At 47.1% G+C, this 22,998-nt stretch overlaps 1 protein-coding gene across 1 annotated transcript in view; it reads right to left on the bottom strand.

Moving 5' to 3' along the window:
• LOC138285943 (zinc finger protein Xfin-like) overlaps positions 1-22,998 on the bottom strand; it is a 664,541-nt gene that overhangs the window by 190,793 nt on the left and 450,750 nt on the right. Inside the window, exons 16-17 of the mRNA XM_069226463.1 lie at positions 21,507-21,605; positions 7,107-7,771 (exon numbers count right to left, since the gene is read on the bottom strand). Coding sequence (XP_069082564.1) covers positions 7,107-7,771; positions 21,507-21,605 — 764 coding nt within the window. The remainder of the gene's footprint in view (positions 1-7,106; positions 7,772-21,506; positions 21,606-22,998) is intronic.

The following is a 22,998-nucleotide window of genomic DNA, read 5'->3' as shown; positions in this document are numbered from 1 at the left end:
TAAAGGTACTTTATTTTTATGACAATATGCCAAAGTATCTTAGAGTATACCCTCAGTGAGAGGATAGGAAATATACACAAGATATATGTACACAATACCAAAAATATGCAGTATAGTCTTAGAAAACAGTGCAAACAGTGTATAGTTACAATAGGATGCAATGGGGACACATAGGGATAGGGGCAACACAAACCATATACTCCAAAAGTGGAATGCGAACCACGAATGGACCCCAAACCTATGTGACCTTGTAGAGGGTCGCTGGGACTATTAGAAAATAGTGAGAGTTAGAAAAATAACCCTCCCCAAGACCCTGAAAAGTGAGTGCAAAGTGCACTAAAGTTCCCCCAAGGACATAGAAGTTGTGATAGAGGAATAATGCAAGAAAGACACAAACCAACAATGCAACAACGATAGATTTCCAATCTTGGGTACCTGTGGAACAAGGGAACCAAGTCCAAAAGTCACAAGCAAGTCGGAGATGGGCAGATGCCCAGGAAATGTCAGCTGTGGGTGCAAAGAAGCTTCTACTGGACAGAAGAAGCTGAGGTTTCTGCAGGAACGAAAAGGGCTAGAGACTTCCCCTTTGGTGGACGGATCCCTCTCGCTGTGGACAGTCGTGCAGAAGTGTTTTCCCGCCGAAAGAACAGCAACAAGCCTTGCTAGCTGCAAATCGTGAGGTTAGCGTTTTTGGATGCTGCTGTGGCCCAGGAGGGACCAGGAGGTCGCAAATTGGACCAGAAGGTAGAGGGGACGTCGAGCAAGACAAGGAGCCCTCTTAGCAGCAGGTAGCACCCGGAGAAGTGCCAGAAACAGGCACTACAAGGATGCGTGAAACAGTGCTCACCCGAAGTTACACAAAGGAGTCCCACGTCGCCGGAGGCCAACTTAGAAAGTCGTGCAATGCAGGTTAGAGTGCTGTGGACCCAGGCTTGGCTGTGCACAAAGGATTTCCGCCGGAAGTGCACAGGGGCCGGAGTAGCTGCAAAAGTCGCGGTTCCCAGCAATGCAGTCTAGCGAGGTGAGGCAAGGACTTACCTCCACCAAACTTGGACTGAAGAGTCACTGGACTGTGGGAGTTACTTGGACAGAGTTGCTGGATTCGAGGGACCTCGCTCGTCGTGCTGAGAGGAGACCCAAGGGACCGGTAATGCAGCTTTTTGGTGCCTGCGGTTGCAGGGGGAAGATTCCGGCGACCCACGGGAGATTTCTTCTGAGCTTCTAGTGCAGAGAGGAGGCAGACTACCCCCACAGCATGCACCACCAGGAAAACAGTTGAGAAGGCGGCAGGATCAGCGTTACAGAGTTGCAGTAGTCGTCTTTGCTACTATTTTGCAGGTTTGCAGGCTTCCAGCGCGGTCAGCAGTCGATTCCTTGGCAGAAGGTGAAGAGAGAGATGCAGAGGAACTCGGATGAGCTCTTGCATTCGTTATCTAAGGAATCCCAAGAGACAGAGACCCTAAATAGCCAGAAAAGAGGGTTTGGCTACCTAGGAGAGAGGATAGGCTAGCAACACCTGAAGGAGCCTATCAGGAGGAGTCTCTGACGTCACCTGGTGGCACTGGCCACTCAGAGCAGTCCAGTGTGCCAGCAGCACCTCTGTTTCCAAGATGGCAGAGGCCTGGAGCACACTGGAGGAGCTCTGGGCACCTCCCAGGGGAGTGGTCACTCCCCTTTCCTTTGTCCAGTTTCGCGCCAGAGCAGGGCTAAGGGGTCCCTGAACCGGTGTAGACTGGCTTATGCAGAAATGGGCACCAAATGTGCCCATGCAAGCATTTCCAGAGGCTGGGGGAGGCTACTCCTCCCCTGCCTTCACACCATTTTCCAAAGGGAGAGGGTGTAACACCCTCTCTCAGAGGAAGTCCTTTGTTCTGCCATCCTGGGCCAGGCCTGGCTGGACCCCAGGAGGGCAGATGCCTGTCTGAGGGGTTGGCAGCAGCAGCAGCTGCAGTGAAACCCCGGGAAAGGCAGTTTGGCAGTACCAGGGTCTGTGCTACAGACCACTGGGATCATGGGATTGTGCCAACTATGCCAGGATGGTATAGAGGGGGCAATTCCATGATCATAGACATATTACATGGCCATATTCGGAGTTACCATTGTGAAGCTACATATAGGTATTGACCTATATGTAGTGCACGCGTGTAATGGTGTCCCCGCACTCACAAAGTCCGGGGAATTGGCCCTGAACAATGTGGGGGCACCTTGGCTAGTGCCAGGGTGCCCACACACTAAGTAACTTTGCACCTAACCTTTACCAGGTAAAGGTTAGACATATAGGTGACTTATAAGTTACTTAAGTGCAGTGTAAAATGGCTGTGAAATAACGTGGACGTTATTTCACTCAGGCTGCAGTGGCAGGCCTGTGTAAGAATTGTCAGAGCTCCCTATGGGTGGCAAAGGAAATGCTGCAGCCCATAGGGATCTCCTGGAACCCCAATACCCTGGGTACCTCAGTACCATATACTAGGGAATTATAAGGGTGTTCCAGTAAGCCAATGTAAATTGGTAAAATTGGTCACTAGCCTGTTAGTGACAATTTGAAAGAAATGAGAGAGCATAACCACTGAGGTTCTGGTTAGCAGAGCCTCAGTGAGACAGTTAGGCACCACACAGGGAACACATACATATAGGCCACAAACTTATGAGCACTGGGGTCCTGACTAGCAGGGTCCCAGTGACACATAACAAACATACTGAAAACATAGGGTTTTCACTATGAGCACTGGGCCCTGGCTAGCAGGATCCCAGTGAGACAGTGAAAACACCCTGACATACACTCACAAACAGGCCAAAAGTGGGGGTAACAAGGCTAGAAAGAGGCTACTTTCTCACACCCTGGTACTTACCTTTTAGGGTTCCTAGTTCCTCCAGCTCCCCTCTACAGATTCCACTTCCTTGGGTGGGGGACTGCCTTTCGTATTCCACTTACTTAGTATATGGTTTGGCCTCCCCCTAGGGTCTCCAATTTATTCTGCTATTTCACTGTTTTTTATGCCAATTCCTGACTTCAAAAGTGTATATAATAGTGTTTACTCACCTGCTAGTAGAGTATTGCCTATAAAGTATTTTAGTATTTGTGTTACTATAGTAAAGTACCTTTATTGTTGTTAACGCTGTGTGGTCCTTTCATGCGTGTAAGTGCTGTGTGACTACAGTGGTATTGTATAAGCTTTGCATGTCACCTAGATAAGCCTTGGTTGCTCATCCACAGCTACCTTTAGAGAGCCTGGCTTTTAGACACAGCCTACACTACAATAAGAGGGGACACCTGACCTGGTATAAGGTGATAACACCCTAAGTGCTCACCACACACCAGGCCAGCCTCCGACATCCACTACTAATGCAAAGCAATGAGGGCTAAACTAAACCCTCCCCTGTGTTCTTGGCATTGACTTTGCCACTAGTGAGGCAAGGGAGTCACATTGGTAGTACCAGGGGCCACAAGGGGGAAGCCAGAGCTGCAACTGCGACCCTTGGCAACCCCTCCATGATGTCTATGGATAAGGTATTCTTTAGAAGCAAATGAAAGAGAAAAATCTTCAATTCAGAAAATCCTGTTATCTGACTGATGGTTACACAACTTTAGTTTCAACAGTGATTTGAGTCCTTTGTAAAGTAGCGCTCATGTTTGGTTCCATGCACGGCAGACATACAAGCAGATGCGCGGTACAGTTTGTATAGCGTTGCTTCTTTTATGCAGCTTCCTGATCGAAATGCAGTCTCCACTTCAGTTTTAGGGTCAGGTGAGATGGGCTCTGCTGCTTGCAGACGTCGAGCACTTTCAGAGCTGATCTCACAGGAGGACAGGAGTGCAGCCCTGTTACCAGGCTTTAGAGATGGAGCGGCAACATCAGTAAGCCTGCAGCTCATGAAGACGGCTGGTAATCGAGGTGGAGCCGGAGAATCTCATCCTGGGAAATTCACCAGCCCATGTAGATAGATAGAGTTGTCAATAATCAATGAGGGAAACCCCAGATAAGCCTGGCAGGTGAGGGAGGAGTTTGGGGCTACGATGGAAAGCAGCAAAGGGGGGGGCGAGATTTGAGGGGGAGCAAGAATGAGCGATATGGCATGTGATAGGCGGAATCAGCACATGAGGGAGGGAACAATAACAAACGTTCTGGATATCACACTCTTGTGGCCTAATTCTGAGCCACTAAAATGACTTGGGCACCGTCGTTCCTGATCTTCTTCAGAACTTGGGGCAGGAGAAGCAGCAGCGGGAAGGCATACAGGAGTCCCATGATCCACTCTATGTGACATGTGTCTCTGAGAGAGAGACACTTTGGGAATTACAATGTGCAAAAGTGTTGAAACTGCCCATTTTTGGTGGTAGCAAAGAGATTGAACCAGGATTCTCCCCATTGCTGGAAGATGCTTTGCACCACCTGTGTGTGTAGGTGCCATTCGTGACCCCGTAGGTGTTGCAGGATGGGTTCATTCACCCTGGTGTACACAGATCTGGCCAGGTGGTTCACAACCAACCAGTTCCAGATTACCTCGTTACCCCCGCAGTGACGCATTCGTCAACACGTCAACTCTGGGCGCGGCAGGGAGAAAGGTCTTCCCATGGTCCAACTGCGGTCAAGCCGTGACCACTGCAGATCTTTTGCCGCCTCCTTCAAAACTGGATTGAATGTGACAGGTTCCCTGGTGCTGGGCCCACTGAAACTTCAGATCCCATTGCAGAGAAAACATTCAATCTGGCAAACCAGTAAACCAAGAAGCCTCACTGAGACCCAGAAGATAGGCTGAAACATAGGGATTTTAGTCCAAATGTCCTGGAGTCATTGATCCGGAGGAAAGGCCCGAAAGTGCGCTCTATCCACTCTTATGGAGTGACTAACAAAAAAGAAAACAAGAGACCAACAGGGAGGAAGAGAGTAGCAGACAAGGGAGACAACTCGAAAACATATGCACTCTCATGGAGTGCTTCAGGAAAATGAAAAAAGAGTTCTCGAAAAGCAAGCACTCGTGAAAGAAACGAAGAAGCCAATCAGGGAGGTCATAAACAGGCAATGCTTCTTGGGAGAGACAAAAGACATCCGGACAGGCTAAAACAAACAGAGGTAGCAAGTAGAAAGAAAGCAACTGTGAGTGACAACACAAAGATCCAAAGGGTGGAATGAATTCTTAGCTCAGCTTTCAGAATGTTCGCAATTTTGTCAAAAGTTTACCTTTGTGAATCAGGCCAAGGGGCAGATTTACAAACGTGTCACACAACGTAATGCAAATAAACAGCTTGCTGTGCAGTGTGAAAGGGAGTGGGCAGGGATGTGCCATATGTACTAATATACGGTGCATTCCTGCATTCTCCATGCACTGGTGCGGTCTGTGCTGCCTAGCACCAACACAGGCTCCCTTGCGTCATGGTGCAACAGCACCTGCATTACAGCCAGGATTGTTTTTGTGCAGGAAGGGGCGACATCCTGCACAAAAACAGTCTTTTTCTTTTTTTCCTACGTGTGCCACTGAATGCAGCACATGTAGAAAGAGAATATAACGAGGAGAAATTCAGATCTTTCTCCTCGTTGCACCTCTGTTGGGAAGGCGTACAATTTTGGTGCATTCCTAGGTTTGCTACTCTTAGTAAATCTAGGAATGTGTTAAAAAGCATGGGTGGATATTGTGGAAGTCCCACTCTTCACCAACGTCACGCCTTCCTGGCGCAAAGTAATGCCAGGCAGCGACTTGCGTTGCCTTGGTTTACTCCAGATTTACTAAGCCACGCGGGGCCACGCAAGGGTGCCTTGCGTGGCTTAGTAAATCTCATTTGCATTACCTTGCGTGATGTAATGGCAAAGCAAGGGCTTCATAAATCTGGTCCTAGGGTTTCATGTCCCTGGTGAGAAGCCATAAGTGAATGCTTGCCCTGAGGTGGGAAGGATTTGCCTCTTGCCTTTTCTGAAGCTGGAAATCCCAGTCTGAGGAGCCCAGAATGACAGACGCCGCAAGTACACATTGGCAACACTTAGAGGAGATAGTACTAGGGTCAGGGTCCTCAAGCACACAGACTTCTGTTATTCTGTTCTTAGTTTATTTTCCACAATTGTAGCTCCAAAACACTTTACAGAAAATTGTTTTATCGCATTAGAACCATCGCAGGTGCTGGACAGAGAAATATCACATTGAAACCAGCACATTGACAGCTACCATAATAACACTCTGCACCTTGGACAAAAAATATCACCTGCTTTGTTGCATCTTCAGCAAGTGCTGTCCACCTCTCCAATAAAATAGTTTGACCGATGCAACACAGAGTTCTGCATTTGATTAGTGTGTAACATTTGTTCCCAAATGAAAGAAACCTTTTATTCCAGTAACTCGTTCCCACGTTTTCTGCATGGGTTTGAAGTTATGAGTACCATGCCCATTGCATACTGCTACATTAGTAACACCTATTTAGCTCTGCAAATCTATACCGCTTGATGTTTCCACTGGCAGATGGACACAATCAGTCTATAAAGCACAGTAAAAATGAAAGATGTAGTAGGTTAATTGTTTTTTACCAATGAACTTGTGCCTGTGCAGAAGACAACTGTTGCACACCTGTGCAGATACAGAGGAGACACATCCATTCCTGCTCATGGTGGTAGATTGTGGAGTAAAGGATTCTCTGGCAGGCGTGTACTTCCATGGACTTCGCCACAGAAAGTAAAATGTTCTGTTGCTCAAGCATCGCTCGTCATCAAGGCTCGAACATGTTGTGCAGTTGGACTTGGACTGTGAACCGGGTGTCTCACTGACGCGCAGACAATGCGGCGTTGATCTATACTCCTGACAGTAGCTTTGACTTAATTCTTCGTAGAATGGCTCCACCACAAAGGTGTAAATGCCAGGATCACTCTAGATTGGATTCAGCACAGTTCTATGTAGACATGAAGTAATCCAACCGGTCCATAGCCAGCTGTTTGGGGTTAACATTGTCGAATGATGTATCAACTGATTACTGAGTCTTAACACAATGACTCATTGGCAAATCCATGATCCACAATAGACTGCTCCAGAGTTCTTCATATTTCAACTTCACTTCTATACATTTTGTTTTGCTCTTTCAGACCAATTTCTTCAATGGTTATTTGTGCTCTCATTCTCTGTCCTCATGTATGCTTTCGTACGTGCTCATTGAGATGGTGTTTCTGAATGAAGCTCTTCTCACATTTAGTGCACTTGTAGGGCCTCTCTCCAGTGTGGATCCTAGTGTGCTCATCCAGGTAGTCCTTTCGGTTGAATCTTTTGTGACAGAACGAGCACATATATGGCTTTTCCCCTGAGTGTATCCTCTGGTGTGTGATGAGGTGGCTCTTGTAAATGAAGCTTTTCTCACATTCGCTGCATGTATATGGTCTCGCTCTCACACTCGCCTTCAGGTGCCTGGTAGGAGCTCCCTTCACGCGCTGACCTTTTGCGCCCTCATTACATGTGTACCCACCCTGACTTGGTTGTGTATTTAAAAGACCTTTATGAAACTGTGAATTCTTTGGAGTATTTTCGAATTTATTATATGCATCAGACCTTTCTATGTTGGGGCTTTGTCCATGTAAACTGAAAGGAACCGGGTTGCTGAAATTGCTGTCACATTTGGTAGTCGTCTCAACTCCAAGAGGCTGATCATTTTTTGACGATGCCTGGGTTTTAGAGTTTACATGGTTGTCAGAGCGCTGGCGTGCAAATGTATTGTGTTTCCCTGAAAAAGCTTTACATGGAAGAGATTTTTCTGAATATTTTAAAGAATCGCCAACTTTGATTCTCTTCATGCTGTCATCACCTGTTGGATTTAAAGGATTCAGTCATTAGCTGTCTATGTCCATCGACAGACTATAATCATTCCAAGAGAAACAATCTGGAAAGAAAACACAATATTCATACCATGGGCAATGCAGCAACGCAGCCATGCACTGCAATGAGGGCGCCTTTGCGCCCCTAAACATGTTTCCACTCTCCAGTTAATGCTGCATCAACAATTATCTTTCAGCTAATGATGTTTTTGCTCCTAAATGTGATTTGTGCTCCCAAAAGAGTGTCCACACTCCTGTCGATGTTCCACCAAGCGTGAATATGCTCCTTTTAAAATGATTTCCCATCTAAATGTGATACTAAGGTGATGCTTACTATGCACTAGAAGAAGTCTGACCTACAAAGTGACTTGTGCTCCTAGAAGCCGTCCACACTGCTGCTGATGTTGCACCAATGATGACTCTGTACGTCAGTGAGCTCTCAGCCAATTGTGAGAACAGACCAGGGCACACCCTTTAGAAATAATGTGACATCTTCCGACCTATACACTGAGAGCCGTATTCACAAACGGCGGTGTGTAGTACAACTAGCGTACTACAACAAAGTGCTATGAACATGCGCAAGTCTCTGCCTCTCCTATCTTTTACATGCCGAGATCTCTGCCCTGACTGCGAATATCTCCGCACACCTAAGAATGCGTTTTAGTAGTAAATGTGGGGGGACAGAGGGGACTGAATGGAAAATGAAGGACACTGACTATTAAAAGGGAAGAAGTTAAGGGAAGAGTAAGGGGAAGGTTTACGGAAGGGTTAGGGAGGGTTTAAGGCGGGGCACTTACTCGCCAGGAAAGGAGTAAGCCCATTGCTATTCACAAACTGCCCTCCTACACCTAACCCAGGAATCTACTCCCGCTCAGAGGTACACTTGGCCACGTACTGGTACTGCAGGAAACTACCATAAAAATAAAGAGGCAGGGACATAAATTAAAACCCCATAGAAACTAATGGTAAAATACATGAAATTATTTAAATTGTTTAAAAATATAAATATATTTTAATGTTGAAAAATAGTCTAAGAATAACATATAATTATTAATTTATTTTAAAAGTTGTAATAACATGCTTAATATAAAAATAATGTAACAGTATTTAACAAAACATAGTGAAATTACGGTTCATTAATTCTATACATCACTTTTAATAATTTTAAATACACAGTAAAAATATAGATATTTGAGTTGTAAAATTAAACTTCAGTAAAGTAATTGTATTTTACTGTAATATGTTCAAAATAGTTAAGGTTTTAAAGCTGTAACATTGTATTACATTATTCTACATTTAAAATACATAAATAAAATTAATGAACATAATTTAACTTAAAATATTTGATCTAATTTTTGAAAATGTTTCATAAATATTTAAACTTTTCACTATACTTTAACAAACAGAGATCTTCACTCTGATTGCAGAGGTCCCTACCAAGTGTTCTAATGTCGAGCAAGGTTGAAAGAACAGGTTACTTACCTTTAGCTCTAAGTGGCGTATACTCTATCTAACTATTCCTCATGTTGTGAATATCACCAGGTGCCATCCTGGATCCAGAAACTCAAAAAGCAGTGCTGCGGCGTACCGGTAGGTGGCATCATGCGGCTTAGCGTTGACTTTGTTCCATTCATGAAGTGTCGAATGGAGCCTCACATGAGGGCCACCCACGTGTGCTGATGTCAGTTTCTTTCGTAAGCTTCCCTGCACCCTCAGGCGCAGTGCCCATCCGTAAACTGGAAGGACCAGTGTGCAGATTCCTAAATTACAAACTTTTTAGATAGAAAAGGAGACCATTCCACAGAACAGGGAGGTGAAGGGATAGAGCATCCACCAGAAACAGCGTTACTGAAGTTCTTGTTCTTCTGATGGATATGTTAAACTGCACGGTTCTTCACTCTGTGAATAGATAGCTACGGAATACCTTCCAATGTGGTCTAACTGTGAAATGGCACAAAATAAAAAGTCCTGCAGAACCGAACAGGCAAAATCCCAACAGATCTGACTGTCGAGGCAACAGCGCTTTGTGAACATGCGCACTGACACCCACAGAGCAGCCTGACAGATATCCAAAACCGGCACTCACCATACCAATGCAGTGGCAGCCTCGGATCTGGTGGAATATGCCCTGCAACCTTCTGGAGGCTACTTTTTAGTCAGTGCCGAGCAGATCTTAATACAGAGGGCTATCCATCATCACATAGCCCACTTCTGCATCTCTTTGCCTTTCTTTGTTCCAAGGAACCTCACAACGATCTGATCTTCCACCCGATGCTCCTTGGTACAATCAATGTAAAAGCTCGGTGCTCTTTTAAGGTAGAATCAGAGGAATCCCTGTTCCTCTTTTGATGGAAAAAGCAGAACAAGGAATAGTGACAGCCTTTCTACCATGAAAAAGAGCCACGACCTTTGGCAGGAATGTAGCTCAAGTTCTTAACACCAGTTTGCCCGGAACCAAAAGGTGGTATAAGGCAGCAGGGATCGAGAGGGCCTGAAGCTCACTCACGTGACACGCTGATGTTATCACAACCAGAAAGACCATCTTTAAGGTTAAGAGACGTAATGAATAACTGTCCATGGGCTCCAAACGGGTACATATTAGAAAAGTGAGAACCAAATAAAAGTCCTACTGTGGCATTACAAAGAGTTTTGGCAGAAACACGTTGCAAACATTTAAGAAATGTTATCATAACCGGTGATTTGAAGAAGGACAGCTGGCCCAGAATATATAAAAAGACCAAGAGGACAAACATGTAAACTTTAACAGTGTTCATCACAAGTTCTTGTTGGGTCAAAGATAAAAGAAACAACAAAAACTCTGACAGTTTGGCATGCAACGGGTTCTTCCACTCGTTTTGTGGAAGGGTCACATCAACAACTTTGCTAGGGAGAACAAAGGAGATCAACTGCTGCTAATCAGCCTCCTCGCATGAGATGTACACTGTCCGTGATGGTCTGGATGTTGTCTCTTAGGGCCACAGCCTAACCTCCAAAAGCCTGGGAGGCCTGTTGTCAAGCGGCAGGGCCTACAGCTGCTGATATGCCAGGCCCCTGGCATATCCCTGAAAAGGGCGAAACAATTGGGGAGGTTGCTGAACTGGTGCGGAAAGACCCAAAGAGCACTCTGTGGCATGGCTATTTAAAATGCTTCAAGGCTGATTCTGTTTTTTCACTGAACAAGAGAAATCTGTCAAAAGGCATGTCCATGAGGGATGCCTTGACGTCCCTGGAGAAGCCTGTGACCTCAGCTGAAGCACTGCACCTTTACCAATAGCCCACCTCAGACAATAAGTCCGATCTAGGCTTGATCCAATGACAAAGTTAGCCACATCATGGCCATCCTGAATGGTTTTGCCCAACGGGGCCCGTACAACTTCTGGAACTGCCAGTAAGTTCTCACCAACCATGTCCCAGAGTGCATTAGTGGCAGCTGGCGTTGACTGACCCCAAGGCAAGGCTAGCCAATGAAAACATTTTCTTACTAAACATTTCAATAAGTTTGGACGCTGTCTGAAGGAATTGCCGGAAAAGAGTGAAAGTTCCCGTCACTGCTGGGCACCAGAACTACCAAACTCTTAGGGGTTGGATGCTGGGTTGAAAAATCAGGGTCACCTGCAGCTGGTCAATGGTGTTGTGTGGCTTAGCTATTGACCAGAAGGCCAGAACATCGTTTAGCCCAAGTGCCAAAGGGTGGATCATTGAGGGCCTCATTGAAGAGCACAAAAGATTTGGCCAGTGTTGGGCCAGACTGGAGGGCCTCATGGGTAGGTGGAGGTCAACGACTTCAGCAGTTGTCCTGATGACTGTGGCAAAGGATGTACGTTCCTCAGTTACTGGTCCTGTGAGTGAAACCAACGCAGTATAGGGAGAGGTATCCAGTCCACTGGAATCTTACAGGTCAACATATGAGTTTTCTATCTCATGCGGTGGGACAAACTCACACCTATCACCCTTATTACCACCCTAATATGGCTGACTCAGAGAAGAGTGTGAGCCAAAACCTTGGTGCAGTATCTGAGCCGGAGGAGTTGAGCACTGACTGCGCCACATCGGGATTGGTATGTGGCCTTAGTTGAGGTTGAGAGAAATTTGACTTGGCAGAGTTTGTGCTGGTGCTGATGTCCAAGGGATCGGCTCATACTGTGGCACCGAAACGGACGTCAGGACCGATGCCGGTGCAGAGCCCAAAGCAGGTTTAAGGGATACAGATGGCACAAGGATGGATCGAGAGGTGGTAACCCCACAGAAGGCCTCTTTGGAACCTTGGGGCCTGAAGGCATGTCAGAGGGAGCTTGAAGAAGGCCAAAGATGCGCAGCAGCCTCCCTGATGCCTTCGCTCTGCTGCAATGTTGCTGACAGACCTGGAATGTTGGGCTGCATCACAGCCAGGGTTAGAATTGGCTCCTCAGTCAAACAGGAGCAAACCCAAGAACCACAGTGACACCCTGGCACCTTCTCTGGAGATCGAGAAGGGGCTGAGTCCCACTTTGACTTCTTGCGTATCTTTGAGAATTAACCAAAGACTTCGAGTGCAATGAACATTTGTCGCAGGAACGATTTGAGGAGCAGGAACAAGTCTGGACCGGAAACGGAACCTGTGTGGAATCTTGTGGTGTTTTGCTACATAGCACTTCGGCTCGCATTCTCGAATGGCTTTCATGTTTATCTGGGCACAGTCATCACAGGCCCTGGAGTCAATCATCAGAGGCACATCTCGTGGCGATCTGCTTGCGACAGTCCCCACAAGGTTTAATGCCTTTAGTCTTTGAGGTAGTATGTTCCCTAGCACACTGGTTTAGGATTAAGAGAACAATTGTTGAACCAAAAATCTCTTCAAGGTATGACAAAAAGAAGCAGAGTATCAGATATGCATCTGAAGGAGCAAAGGGAAAGGAGCTGACGTTAGCGCACATGGGTGGTGCTTATATGCGGGTCTGTTTGTCACTTCTGGAGTGGGGCACAGTTGGCACGGAGCCACACGCCAGCCACCTGTGTGCAGGAGTACTGCTTTTTGAGTTTCCGGATCCAGTTGGGTGCCTGGGAATATTCACAAGGTGAGGAATCTGTTGTTAGAAGTAGCCATCAGAAGTCACTATTCATAGTAAATTTATGGCTGTATTTGAATTTGCACTGACTCCACCCCATATTTCACGGGGTGGGGACATGTAAGTCTATCCTATTGACTAACAAAACTCGGAAATGGTGACCAGCCAAAAGTGGCCACTCAATAGCGTAAGAGTACTCGTACATGTGTAGATTTACTCAAGTGTAAGCTTACCTTTGTGAATAGGCCGCAGAGTATTTTTGCCCCTATATCACCGCTGGTGTTTTTGCACACACAAGGGTTTCCTCAGTCTTACTGATGAAGAACCAAGGGTGATTTTGCACCTAGGAGTTTTTGCGAACCAAAAACTGCACACACATTTTTATTCTGGCCTTAACTGTTTTCCACACTTGTGCTGATGTCACATCAACAATGACTTTGCACCTCAATGTGCTGCCAACCAAATGGGGTGCACACCTTTTACACAGAAGGCGGGATCTTATGTCCATATGTTGTCTTTGTGTTAAGGAATATTACATATAAACTCCTGACTTTGAACTAAAGATGCATTTCCCCAAAACGGATTTAGCAGCTCTAACCGATTTTGCACCCAATTATGAACTTTGGTCCTGTAAGCGTTTTCACACTCTAGCTGATGGTGCCCCAGGGGGGATTTGTGCCCCTAAAAGAACTGTCTTTGTGCACCTCAAGCTGAGCTCTGCTCCAAAGTTAATATTTGCACACAAAACTGTCCGCACGCTACTTTTGTGCGTCACCAAAGCTGATTTGTACTTACATGTGAAAATGCTCCTCATAGTATGTATGCATATATCATCTCTATAACGCAAACCTACCAAGGCTCCTGAATGTAAGGCCTCAATCCAGCTTGCGCCATTGTTATTTTGCACCCAGAAGTAAATCTGTACATTACATTGATTTTTACATCTAATAAAATCCATACTAGGTGAATACATTAATGATTTATCAATACATTAAAGAAGCATTCAATTTTACACCTCATTGTGCTCTCAACCAATTGTGGAACAATAATGTTGCGTTATATTTTCGTCTACGGTGAAATCTCACTATCACATTTACTCCTGCACTGAGTGAGATCCCTCGGTTCCATATTATGGTTTAACGACTTCGAATCTGCTTCCCGAGATAAATGACCTATATATTTTTAGGTCGAGAGTGCAATCGCTTTGAGCTGTTGTAATCTATCTGTGGGCTTCTAACCACGCCCATCACTTTCACTCGTTCCTGGGCTTGCCTTTCAAAAATCCTTTGTTGTCATTGGTAAATGCTTTACGTTTGTCCCTTCTTGGGGTGGTTTTGTTACCGCCTTGGCCATCAACCCAGTTACATGGATATTTCCACGTTTGCCAATACGTTTGACAGCGACCAAAATTCTTTTTCCTTTTGAGTCTGTCCTTCGCGTTCATGCTCATGGTGGCCATGTCGATTTGAATCGGGTCGCTAATGTCAACTGTTTTACTTTTCATTTTCAATTTATGTGGCAAGAAAAGTCCAGTTAGGAATTCACAACGCTAACAGCTCTAACTTGAGCAAATGTGAGATCCATTGCATTGTAAATGCCTGTTCATATGATCTTGCTACGGTGTCAAGCATAAACCAAAGAGGTTTATGTCAGTAACATGCATTTAACAAGAGATCCCGTCCTCTCTTGGTCCATGCAGAACTCACCTCAAATGCCAGGAGCACCGAGCTCTGAGGGTGACCTCAGAAACATTAATTAGGGACAAACACCACCGTCGCAGACAGATCTATTAAAATGGACCGACTCAGTTTTCTAGGTATGTGGCTTCTTGACTGAGAAAATATGCCGCCTTTTTTATATGGTGTTCACAGAAGTCTTGTTTTAATTCACAAAAGGATTTACTCAAGCAAAGATTTTTGTGAGAGATAATCTACTCCTTGCACTGGACAGGGTACAGGAAGCGGGCCCCAGATCTGGGATCCCAAGGGAATCTGTGCACAACCTTAAAAGTATTTACAAAATCCTGGCTTACTCCTTGCCACCCTGGAAGAGGTCTGACATTCACCTTCAAGAAAACTGGTAAATGATTTCCACCCCCAAATGATTGAGGATACAGGAAAAATGGTGTCTCCCTGTGTGGGAAACAGAGCCACAGTGCATTCGCCCTTCTTCGGCAGAGTTTTGCATGAGTAGATCCTGGAGTAAACATCTACAGACAAGCAGAGACTGTCGTAAGCTTCAGGCATAACCTGGCGAATGCTTGTGGAGCCCAAAGATCTACCCCCATGCAGTCATAAACCTGCGGGTGCAGACTCACTTATTTGTATGAAAATAGGGCTTGATGTGCTGAGACATGTTCTCAGTGCAGTGCTGAGGAAATGCGTTCAATGTTTTTTGTCATGTTAGCTGGGCAACAGCAGCATGTTATAGTTCTTTCACCAGGTACTGAGGCAAACCAAAGTAGACCCCTGTGGAATAACCTACTCTGGAAAGAACCAGTGTCGCCACCACTGCTTCCAGTCTATGAAGGGATCTACAAAGATGCATCTTAATGACAGTGAAAGGAGCGTCCAGCACTACTGCCGCACCTCTGCCGCAAGCAGAGCCAGACACTGTGCTGCTCAGATGTTTTATTTAAATTCATGCAGAAGTGAAGAGAAAGTCACCTATGGATTTCGGCCAAGTATTCAATGCCTTGGAGGGATTCAACGTGCACTCATCGATTTGATACTTTTTTTCGGACAGTCACAAGGATCTCCTGGAATATATCCAAAGCTGAGTGGAGCTTACCTGGAGGGTGGGGTTTGTCAAGTTACTTGAGTGGATTTGATACCAGGTATATGGTAAAAGAACACAAAGAGGGGGAAAAACCTGGGGTCTAATTTAGATCTTGACGGTATTACTACCAACCTGCTGCGGGTACTCCGTCAAGCTGACTGCAGTCCATCCGCCCTATGTAAATGTATTGCGGCTGAGCCACTGACTGCCATGACGGAGCGCTCTTCACAGCCGTCAGGCTGGCGGGTTCCCACCACCCTTATTTAGATGTTACATTCTACCGGTGGTGAACTGGTGGTGGATTGCTGATGGAGGACATCGTGGGATCCAGAGGACATCAGACAATAATGACAGTGGCTGTAGAACAGAGGTAAGTCACACACACACTCTGTACAGTAGCCATATGTGTCCCCCTGCGCAACACACTACACAGTAAACACATACACACCACGCGGGAACTACGGCCAAGCTCCAGAGAAAACTACAGCGCATCCAGAACACCTCAGCACATCTCATCCTCAACCTCCCTCGCCACAAACACATCTCCGCCCACCTCAGAATCCTACACTGGTTACCTGTCAACAAAAAGATCGCCTTCAAAATCTTAATCCACATTCACAAAGCCCTCCACGACACCGGACCGATCTACCTCAATGATCAACTTAACTTCCACATCCCGACACGCCAGTTCCGCTCCGCCGACCTTGCCCCAGCAACAGCAGGTCCTTCTTCCACCTTGCCGCCAAAACCTGGAAATCCCTCCCCACCATCCTACGCAAGACCCAGGACCTCCTTTCCTACAGAAAGCACCTCAAGACCTAGATCTTCGAGCAGTAGCAGCCACCCCCCACACCCCCCCCAACCACAGCGCCTTAAGACCCTACTGGGTGAGTAATGTGCTCAACAAATTTATTGATTGATTGACTGATTATCCATTGCCTTTCCACCACAACACATACATGCAGAAAACACACTTTGCAATACATCCATGATACAACATATACACACTATCAACACTACATAACACATGACACAACCACGACAACCAATTACACACTCATCTACATAAACACACAACACAGTAACACAACACACAACCAAATATACACAACAGCAGACCCATATGCAAGCGGCACACAATCCGACAGAACCACATAACCCACTACACCTCCCTCCACCTCACCCAGCCAATACAACTGCACACACATACACATACTGACGCACATACACAGCAGGTAACACAACATGACAGGTACAGGACCCCTTGCAATGTGCACACATGGACACAGTGCTACTGTAACTTCAGTGTGGTGCCAGCATTCATTTGGCAATGAATACTGCACCACAATGACAGTAGTGTATGTGTGAAATATGTGTATTGTACGAGTGTGTCCCCATCCATGTCTAGCAAAATTGTCTCCCCGACATATGCATGCCACAGTAATTCTGAAGAGTTACTGTGACGTGTATATGACTGAAGTGGTCCTGAGCTCATGTGCGGTGGCCACACAACAGGCACAGTCAATGCAGGTTCCCTACCTTCGAGTCCGGTGATGGGGGGGGTTTATGTTTTCTCTGTGGTCCAGTGGCAGCAGCGACAGAAGGTGTTGTCCAGTCGTGTCCAGTAGAAAACAGAAGTGGAATTGGGAAAAAGGTAAATTTTTACCTCATTTCCCCCCTAAACCGCCAAGTCAGGAGGTCAGACTGTCACAGTTGGCCTGGTGGTAAGGCACATCCAAATTTGCACGGTGATAAGGGTGGCTGGGGTCCCGTTGCCAGCCACTATTTCTAACGGTGCAGTCGGGCGGATGAGGATTGCTGGTGGAGACAGCGGGATGTGGGCACTGTATCGCCTATGGGACCGCCAACATCTAAATTGGGGGGTGGATGGCACCAAGCAGGCAGACGGGTTTTCCCTCGAAAAAGTAGCAGTGGACCATTACCGCTAAGATCTAAAGCAGGCCCTTAGTCTTAAAGGACTCCACAGCTCATTTCTCGGGGTGAAGCCAGGGGCGTAACGTAGGACCCTGCAGCCTCTGCTGTGAACGGGGGGGAGGGTAACCTTTAAGAGGCCCTCCAACCTGTCAGGAGGCCTCCATTCAGCCCAAGGTCAATGAATATCTGTGAGATATGGTAGACTCAGGGGCCCCTCTTCATGCTCTGCTGGGGACCCCATCACTGTGTTACGTCACTTGAGTGACGGGTGAATACGTGTTCTGCCCGTTGCATCATGTAATCTGAGCTTCACCTTGTCCTCAGGACCTCACAATTACTTCTTCATTGCCTGTGTGTATTCAGTTTAAAGTTAGCAAAGGCTCTGCAGGATTCTCCCTTCACATTTTATGTTCTCTCTGGTACTTGTACTCAAAAAGCTACCTGGGGCCGCCTTGCACCATTTCTGGTGCTTTCGGGAAAATGACGAAAGCGAGGGCGCAGCAGACATGTAACCAACTGTTAGAGAAGACATGAAACGCACCTCTGTATCTGCCGTACGTACCTCTGTGGCTGCGGTTCGTACCTCTGTAACTGCTGTACGTACCTCTGCAGCAGGTGTATGTACCTCTGCAACTGCTGTAGGTTCCTCTGTAACTGCCGTACGTACCTCTGTGGCTGCGGTTCGTACCTCTGTGGCTGCGGTTTGTACCTCTGTAGCTGCGGTACTGTGGTACATACCTCTGTAACTCCTGTACGTACCTCTGTAACTCCTGTACGAGCATCTGTAGCTGCGGTACTGTGGTACAAAACTGTGTAGCTGCAGTATGTACTCCTGTAGCTGTGGTACTGTGGTACGTACCTGTGTAGCTGCTGTAAGTACCTCTGTAGCTGTGGTTCGTACCTCTGTAGCTGTGGTTTGTACCTCTGCAGCTGCTGTACGTACCTCTGGAGCTGCAGTACATAGCTCTGTAGCTCGTGTACATACCTCTGTAGCTGCTGTACGTACCTCTGTAACTGCTGTACATACCTCTGTAGCTGCCATATGTACCTCTGTAACTGCTGTACGTACCTCTGTAGCTGCGGTACTGTTGTATGTACCTCTGTAGCTGTGGTATGTACCTCTGTAGCTACGGTACATACCTCTGTAGCTGCTGTAGGTACCTCTGTAGCTGTGGAACGTACCTCTGTAGCTTCTTACGTACCCCTGTAGCTGTGGTACTGTGGTACGTACCTGTGTAGCTGCGGTTTGTACCTCTGCAGCTGCTGTACGTACCTCTGTAGCTGCGGTACTTCAGTACATACCTGTGTAGCTGCTGTACGTATATCTGTAACTTCTGTACATACCTCTGTAGCTGCGGTACTGCAGTACATACCACTGTAGCTGCTGTACGTACCTATGTAGCTGCAGTACCTACCTCTGTAGCTGCTGTACCTACCTCTGTAGCTGCGGTTCGTACCTCTGTAGCTGCGGTTCGTACCTCTGTAGCTACAGTTTGTACCTCTGTAGCTGCTGTACGTCGCTCTGTAGCTGCAGTACGTATCTCTGTAGCTGCTGTACATACCTCTGCAGCTGCTGTACATACCTCCCCAGCTGCTGTACATACCTCTCCAGCTGCTGTACATACCTCTGTAGCTGCTGTACGTATGTCTGTAGCTGCGGTACGTAGCTCTGTAGCTGGCGTACCTCTGCAGCTGCTGTACGTACCTCTGTAGCTGCTGTACGTACCTCTGCAACTGCTGTAGGTTCCTTTGTAACTGCCGTACGTACCTCTGTAGCTGCGGTACTGCTATACGTACCTCTGTAGATGATGTATGTACCTCAGTAGCTGCGGCCCGTACGTCTGTAGCTGCTGTACGTACCTCTGTAGCTGCTGTACCTACCTCTGTAGCTGCGGTACTGTGGTGCATACCTCTGTTACTCCTGTATGTACCTCTATAACTGCTGTACATACCTCTGTAGCTGCGGTACTGTGGTACAAACCTGTGTAGCTGCTGTACGTACCTCTATAGCTGCAGTATGTACCCATGTAGCTGTGGTACTGTGGTACGTACCTGTGTAGCTGCTGTAAGTACCTCTGTAGCTGTGGTTCGTACCTCTGCAGCTGCTGTACGTACCTCTGGAGCTGCAGTACATAGCTCTGTAGCTCGTGTACATACCTCTGTAGCTGCTCTACGTACCTCTGTAACTGCTGTACATACCTCTGTAGCTGTCATATGTACCTCTGTAACTGCTGTACGTACCTCTGTAGCTGCGGTACTGTTGTACGTACCTCTGTAGCTGTGGTATGTACCTTTGTAGCTGCGATACATACCTCTGTAGCTGCTGTACGTACCTCTGTAGCTGTGGTACGTACCTCTGTAGTTGCTGTACATACCTCTGAAGCTGCTTACGTACCTCTGTAGCTGTGGTGCTGTGGTACGTACCTGTGTAGCTGCGGTTTGTACCTCTGCAGCTGCTGTAAGTACCTCTGTAGCTTTGGTACTGTGGTACATACCTCTGTAACTGCTGTACATACCTCTGTAGCTGCGGTAATGCAGTACATAGCTGCTGTAGGTACATCTGTAACTTGTATACATACCTCTGTAGCTGCGGTACTGCAGTACATACCTCTGTAGCTGCTGTACGTACCTATGTAGCTGCAGTATGTACCTCTGTAGCTGCTGTACATACCTCTGTAGCTGCTGTACGTACCTCTGTAGCTGCTGTATGTACCTCTGTAGCAGGTATACGTACCTCTGCAACTGCTGTAGGTTCCTCTGTAACTGCTGTACGTACCTCTGTAGCTGCATTACTGCTGTACGTACCTCTGTAGCTGCAGTACTGCTGTACGTACCTCTGTAGCTGCCGTACATATCTCTGTAGCTGCAGTACTGCTGTACGTACCTCTGCAGCTGCCATACGTACCTCTGTAGCTGCAGTACTGCTGTATGTACCTCTGCAGCTGCTGTACATACCTCTGTAGCTGCAGTACTGCTGTACGTACCTCTGTAGCTGCAGTACTGCTGTAAGTACCTCTGCAGTTGCCATACGTACCTCTGTAGCTGCAGTACTGCTGTACATACCTCTGCAGCTGCTGTACATACCTCTGTAGCTGCAGTACTGCTGTACGTACCTCTGTAGCTGCAGTACTGCTGTACGTACCTGTGTAGCTGCTGTACGTACCTCTGTAGCTGCTGTACCTCTGTAGCAGCCGTACGTACCTCTGTAGCTGCTGTAGGTACCTCTGTAGCTGCTGTACCTCTGTAGCTGCCGTACGTACCTCTGTAGCTGCTGTATGTACCTCTGTAGCTGCTGTACCTCTGTAGCTGCAGTGCTGCTGTACGTACCTCTGCAGCTGCTGTACATACCTCTGTAGCTGCAATACTGCTGTACGTACCTCTGTAGCTGCAGTATTGCTGTACGTACCTCTGTAGCTGCTGTACGTACCTCTGTAGCTGCCGTACGTACCTCTGTAGCTGCCGTACATACCTCTGCAGCTGTGGTATGTACCTCTGTAGCTGCCGTACGTACCTCTGTAGCTGCCGTTCGTACCTCTGTAACTGTCATACATACCTCTGCAGCTGCTGTACTTCTGTAGCTACCGTACGTACCTATGTAGCTGCCGTACGTACCTCTGTAGCTGCTGTACGTACCTCTGTAGCTGCCGTTCGTACCTCTGCAGCTGCCGTACGTACCTCTGTAACTGCCATACATACCTCTGCAGCTGCTGTACTTCTGTAGCTACTGTACGTACCTCTGTAGCTGCCGTACATACCTCTGCAGCTGTGGTATGTACCTCTGTAGCTGCCGTACGTACCTCTGTAGCTGCCGTACATACCTCTGCAGCTGTGGTATGTACCTCTGTAGCTGCCGTACGTACCTCTGTAGCTGCTGTATGTACCTCTGTAGCTGCCGTTCGTACCTCTGCAGCTGCCGTACGTGGCGTCTTACTTCAGCCTTTGCTGTGTTTCAAGCACTTGTAGTTACCTGGGGGATTCACTGCAGGATTCACTGGACTGTGTTCCTGTGGGTCCATGAAGCAGGTCTCCGCCTCCTCTTTTATGTGGAATGAAACAACCTCGTAGCCTGTTAAACACAAATAAACACAAAAAACAGTATTACTCCTCAGAGCACCAGCAGTGCAATCATTTCTGTGGCTCGCGTTACTGAGACCACGTGGCAACGTGGCCTGCCCACGCCAAGTTCTAAATGCAGTTGTGTGGCTTAGGACAGTGGTTCCCAACCTGTGGTGTCCCCTGGGTGTCCACGAAGCCTCCTCAGGGGGTCTGCGCTGCTTAGAAAATCAAATAATACTAACAGATTAGGGGCCAGATGTAGGTAGGTTCCAAATTGCAAGTCGCAATTTGGAATGCAGTACGGTGTCTCAGACACCTTCTGCGACTCGCTATGGGGTCGCAAAGACCCACCTCATTAATATTAATGAGGTGGGTCGCAATTTGCGACCCCATAGCGAGTCAGGGCACTCACGGGGATGGAGGCCTGCTGGGAACAGCAGACCTCCATGTCCGTGACTGCTTTTAAATAAAGCTGTTTTTTTTTTTCAAAGTGCAACCCATTTTCCTTAAAGGAAAACGAGCTGCACTTTGAAAAATAAACCGAAACCTTTTGTTTCGGTATTTTTCAGGGCAGGTAGTGGGTCCATTGGACCACTGCCTGCTCTGAAAAATTATTATTTGGTCCAGTCACAAAGGGGAAGGGGTCCCATGGGGACCCCTTCCCGTTTGCGAGTGGGTTACCATCCACTTCAAGTGGATGGTAACTGCGAGTCCATTTGCGACCGGAATTGCATACCACTGCGACTCGCAAATAGGAAGGGAACACCCCTTCCTATTTGCGACTCGGAAATGCATTTTGCGAGTCGGTTCCGACTCGCAAAATGCATTTATGCATAGCAAAGACGCATTTGCGACTTGCAAACGGCGATTTTCGCCGTTTGAGAGTTTCAAAATCTTTGCTACATCTGGCCCTAGGTCCCCAGCTTTCAGTATTGACTCTTTGGGAGGCCCCGGGTTCCAGTAATGATAAAGTGGGGGTCCACAGAAGTCAAAAGGTTGGGAACCACTGGCTTAGAACACAATAGGGGGTTATTACAACTTTGGAGGAGGTGTTAATCTGTCCCAAAAGTGACGGTAAAGTGACGGATATACCACCAGCCGTATTACGAGTTCATTATATCCTATGGAACTCGTAATACGGCTGGTGGTATATCCATCACTTTACCGTCACTTTTGGGATGGATTAACACCTCCTCCAAAGTTGTAATAACCCCCAATATATCTTAACATTTATTTGTGTTAGAAGAGCATAAATTATGTATTTCTTACTATGACACGTACTCGGGTGGAGAATGAGAGCCCTGCAGGTGAGGGAATAACCAGGTGGAGTTGTCTCAAAGGCCCTCACACGGAGCCTTCGTACCACCAGAGGCCGAGGGGAGCCAAGTGACCCGAGCTACTCA

This window comes from Pleurodeles waltl, chromosome 3_1 (genome assembly GCF_031143425.1).
Source record: "Pleurodeles waltl isolate 20211129_DDA chromosome 3_1, aPleWal1.hap1.20221129, whole genome shotgun sequence".
NCBI lineage: Eukaryota > Metazoa > Chordata > Amphibia > Caudata > Salamandridae > Pleurodeles > Pleurodeles waltl.
Note: the sequence above shows the minus strand (reverse complement) of the source record. Positions and strands in the feature narration are given on the sequence as shown.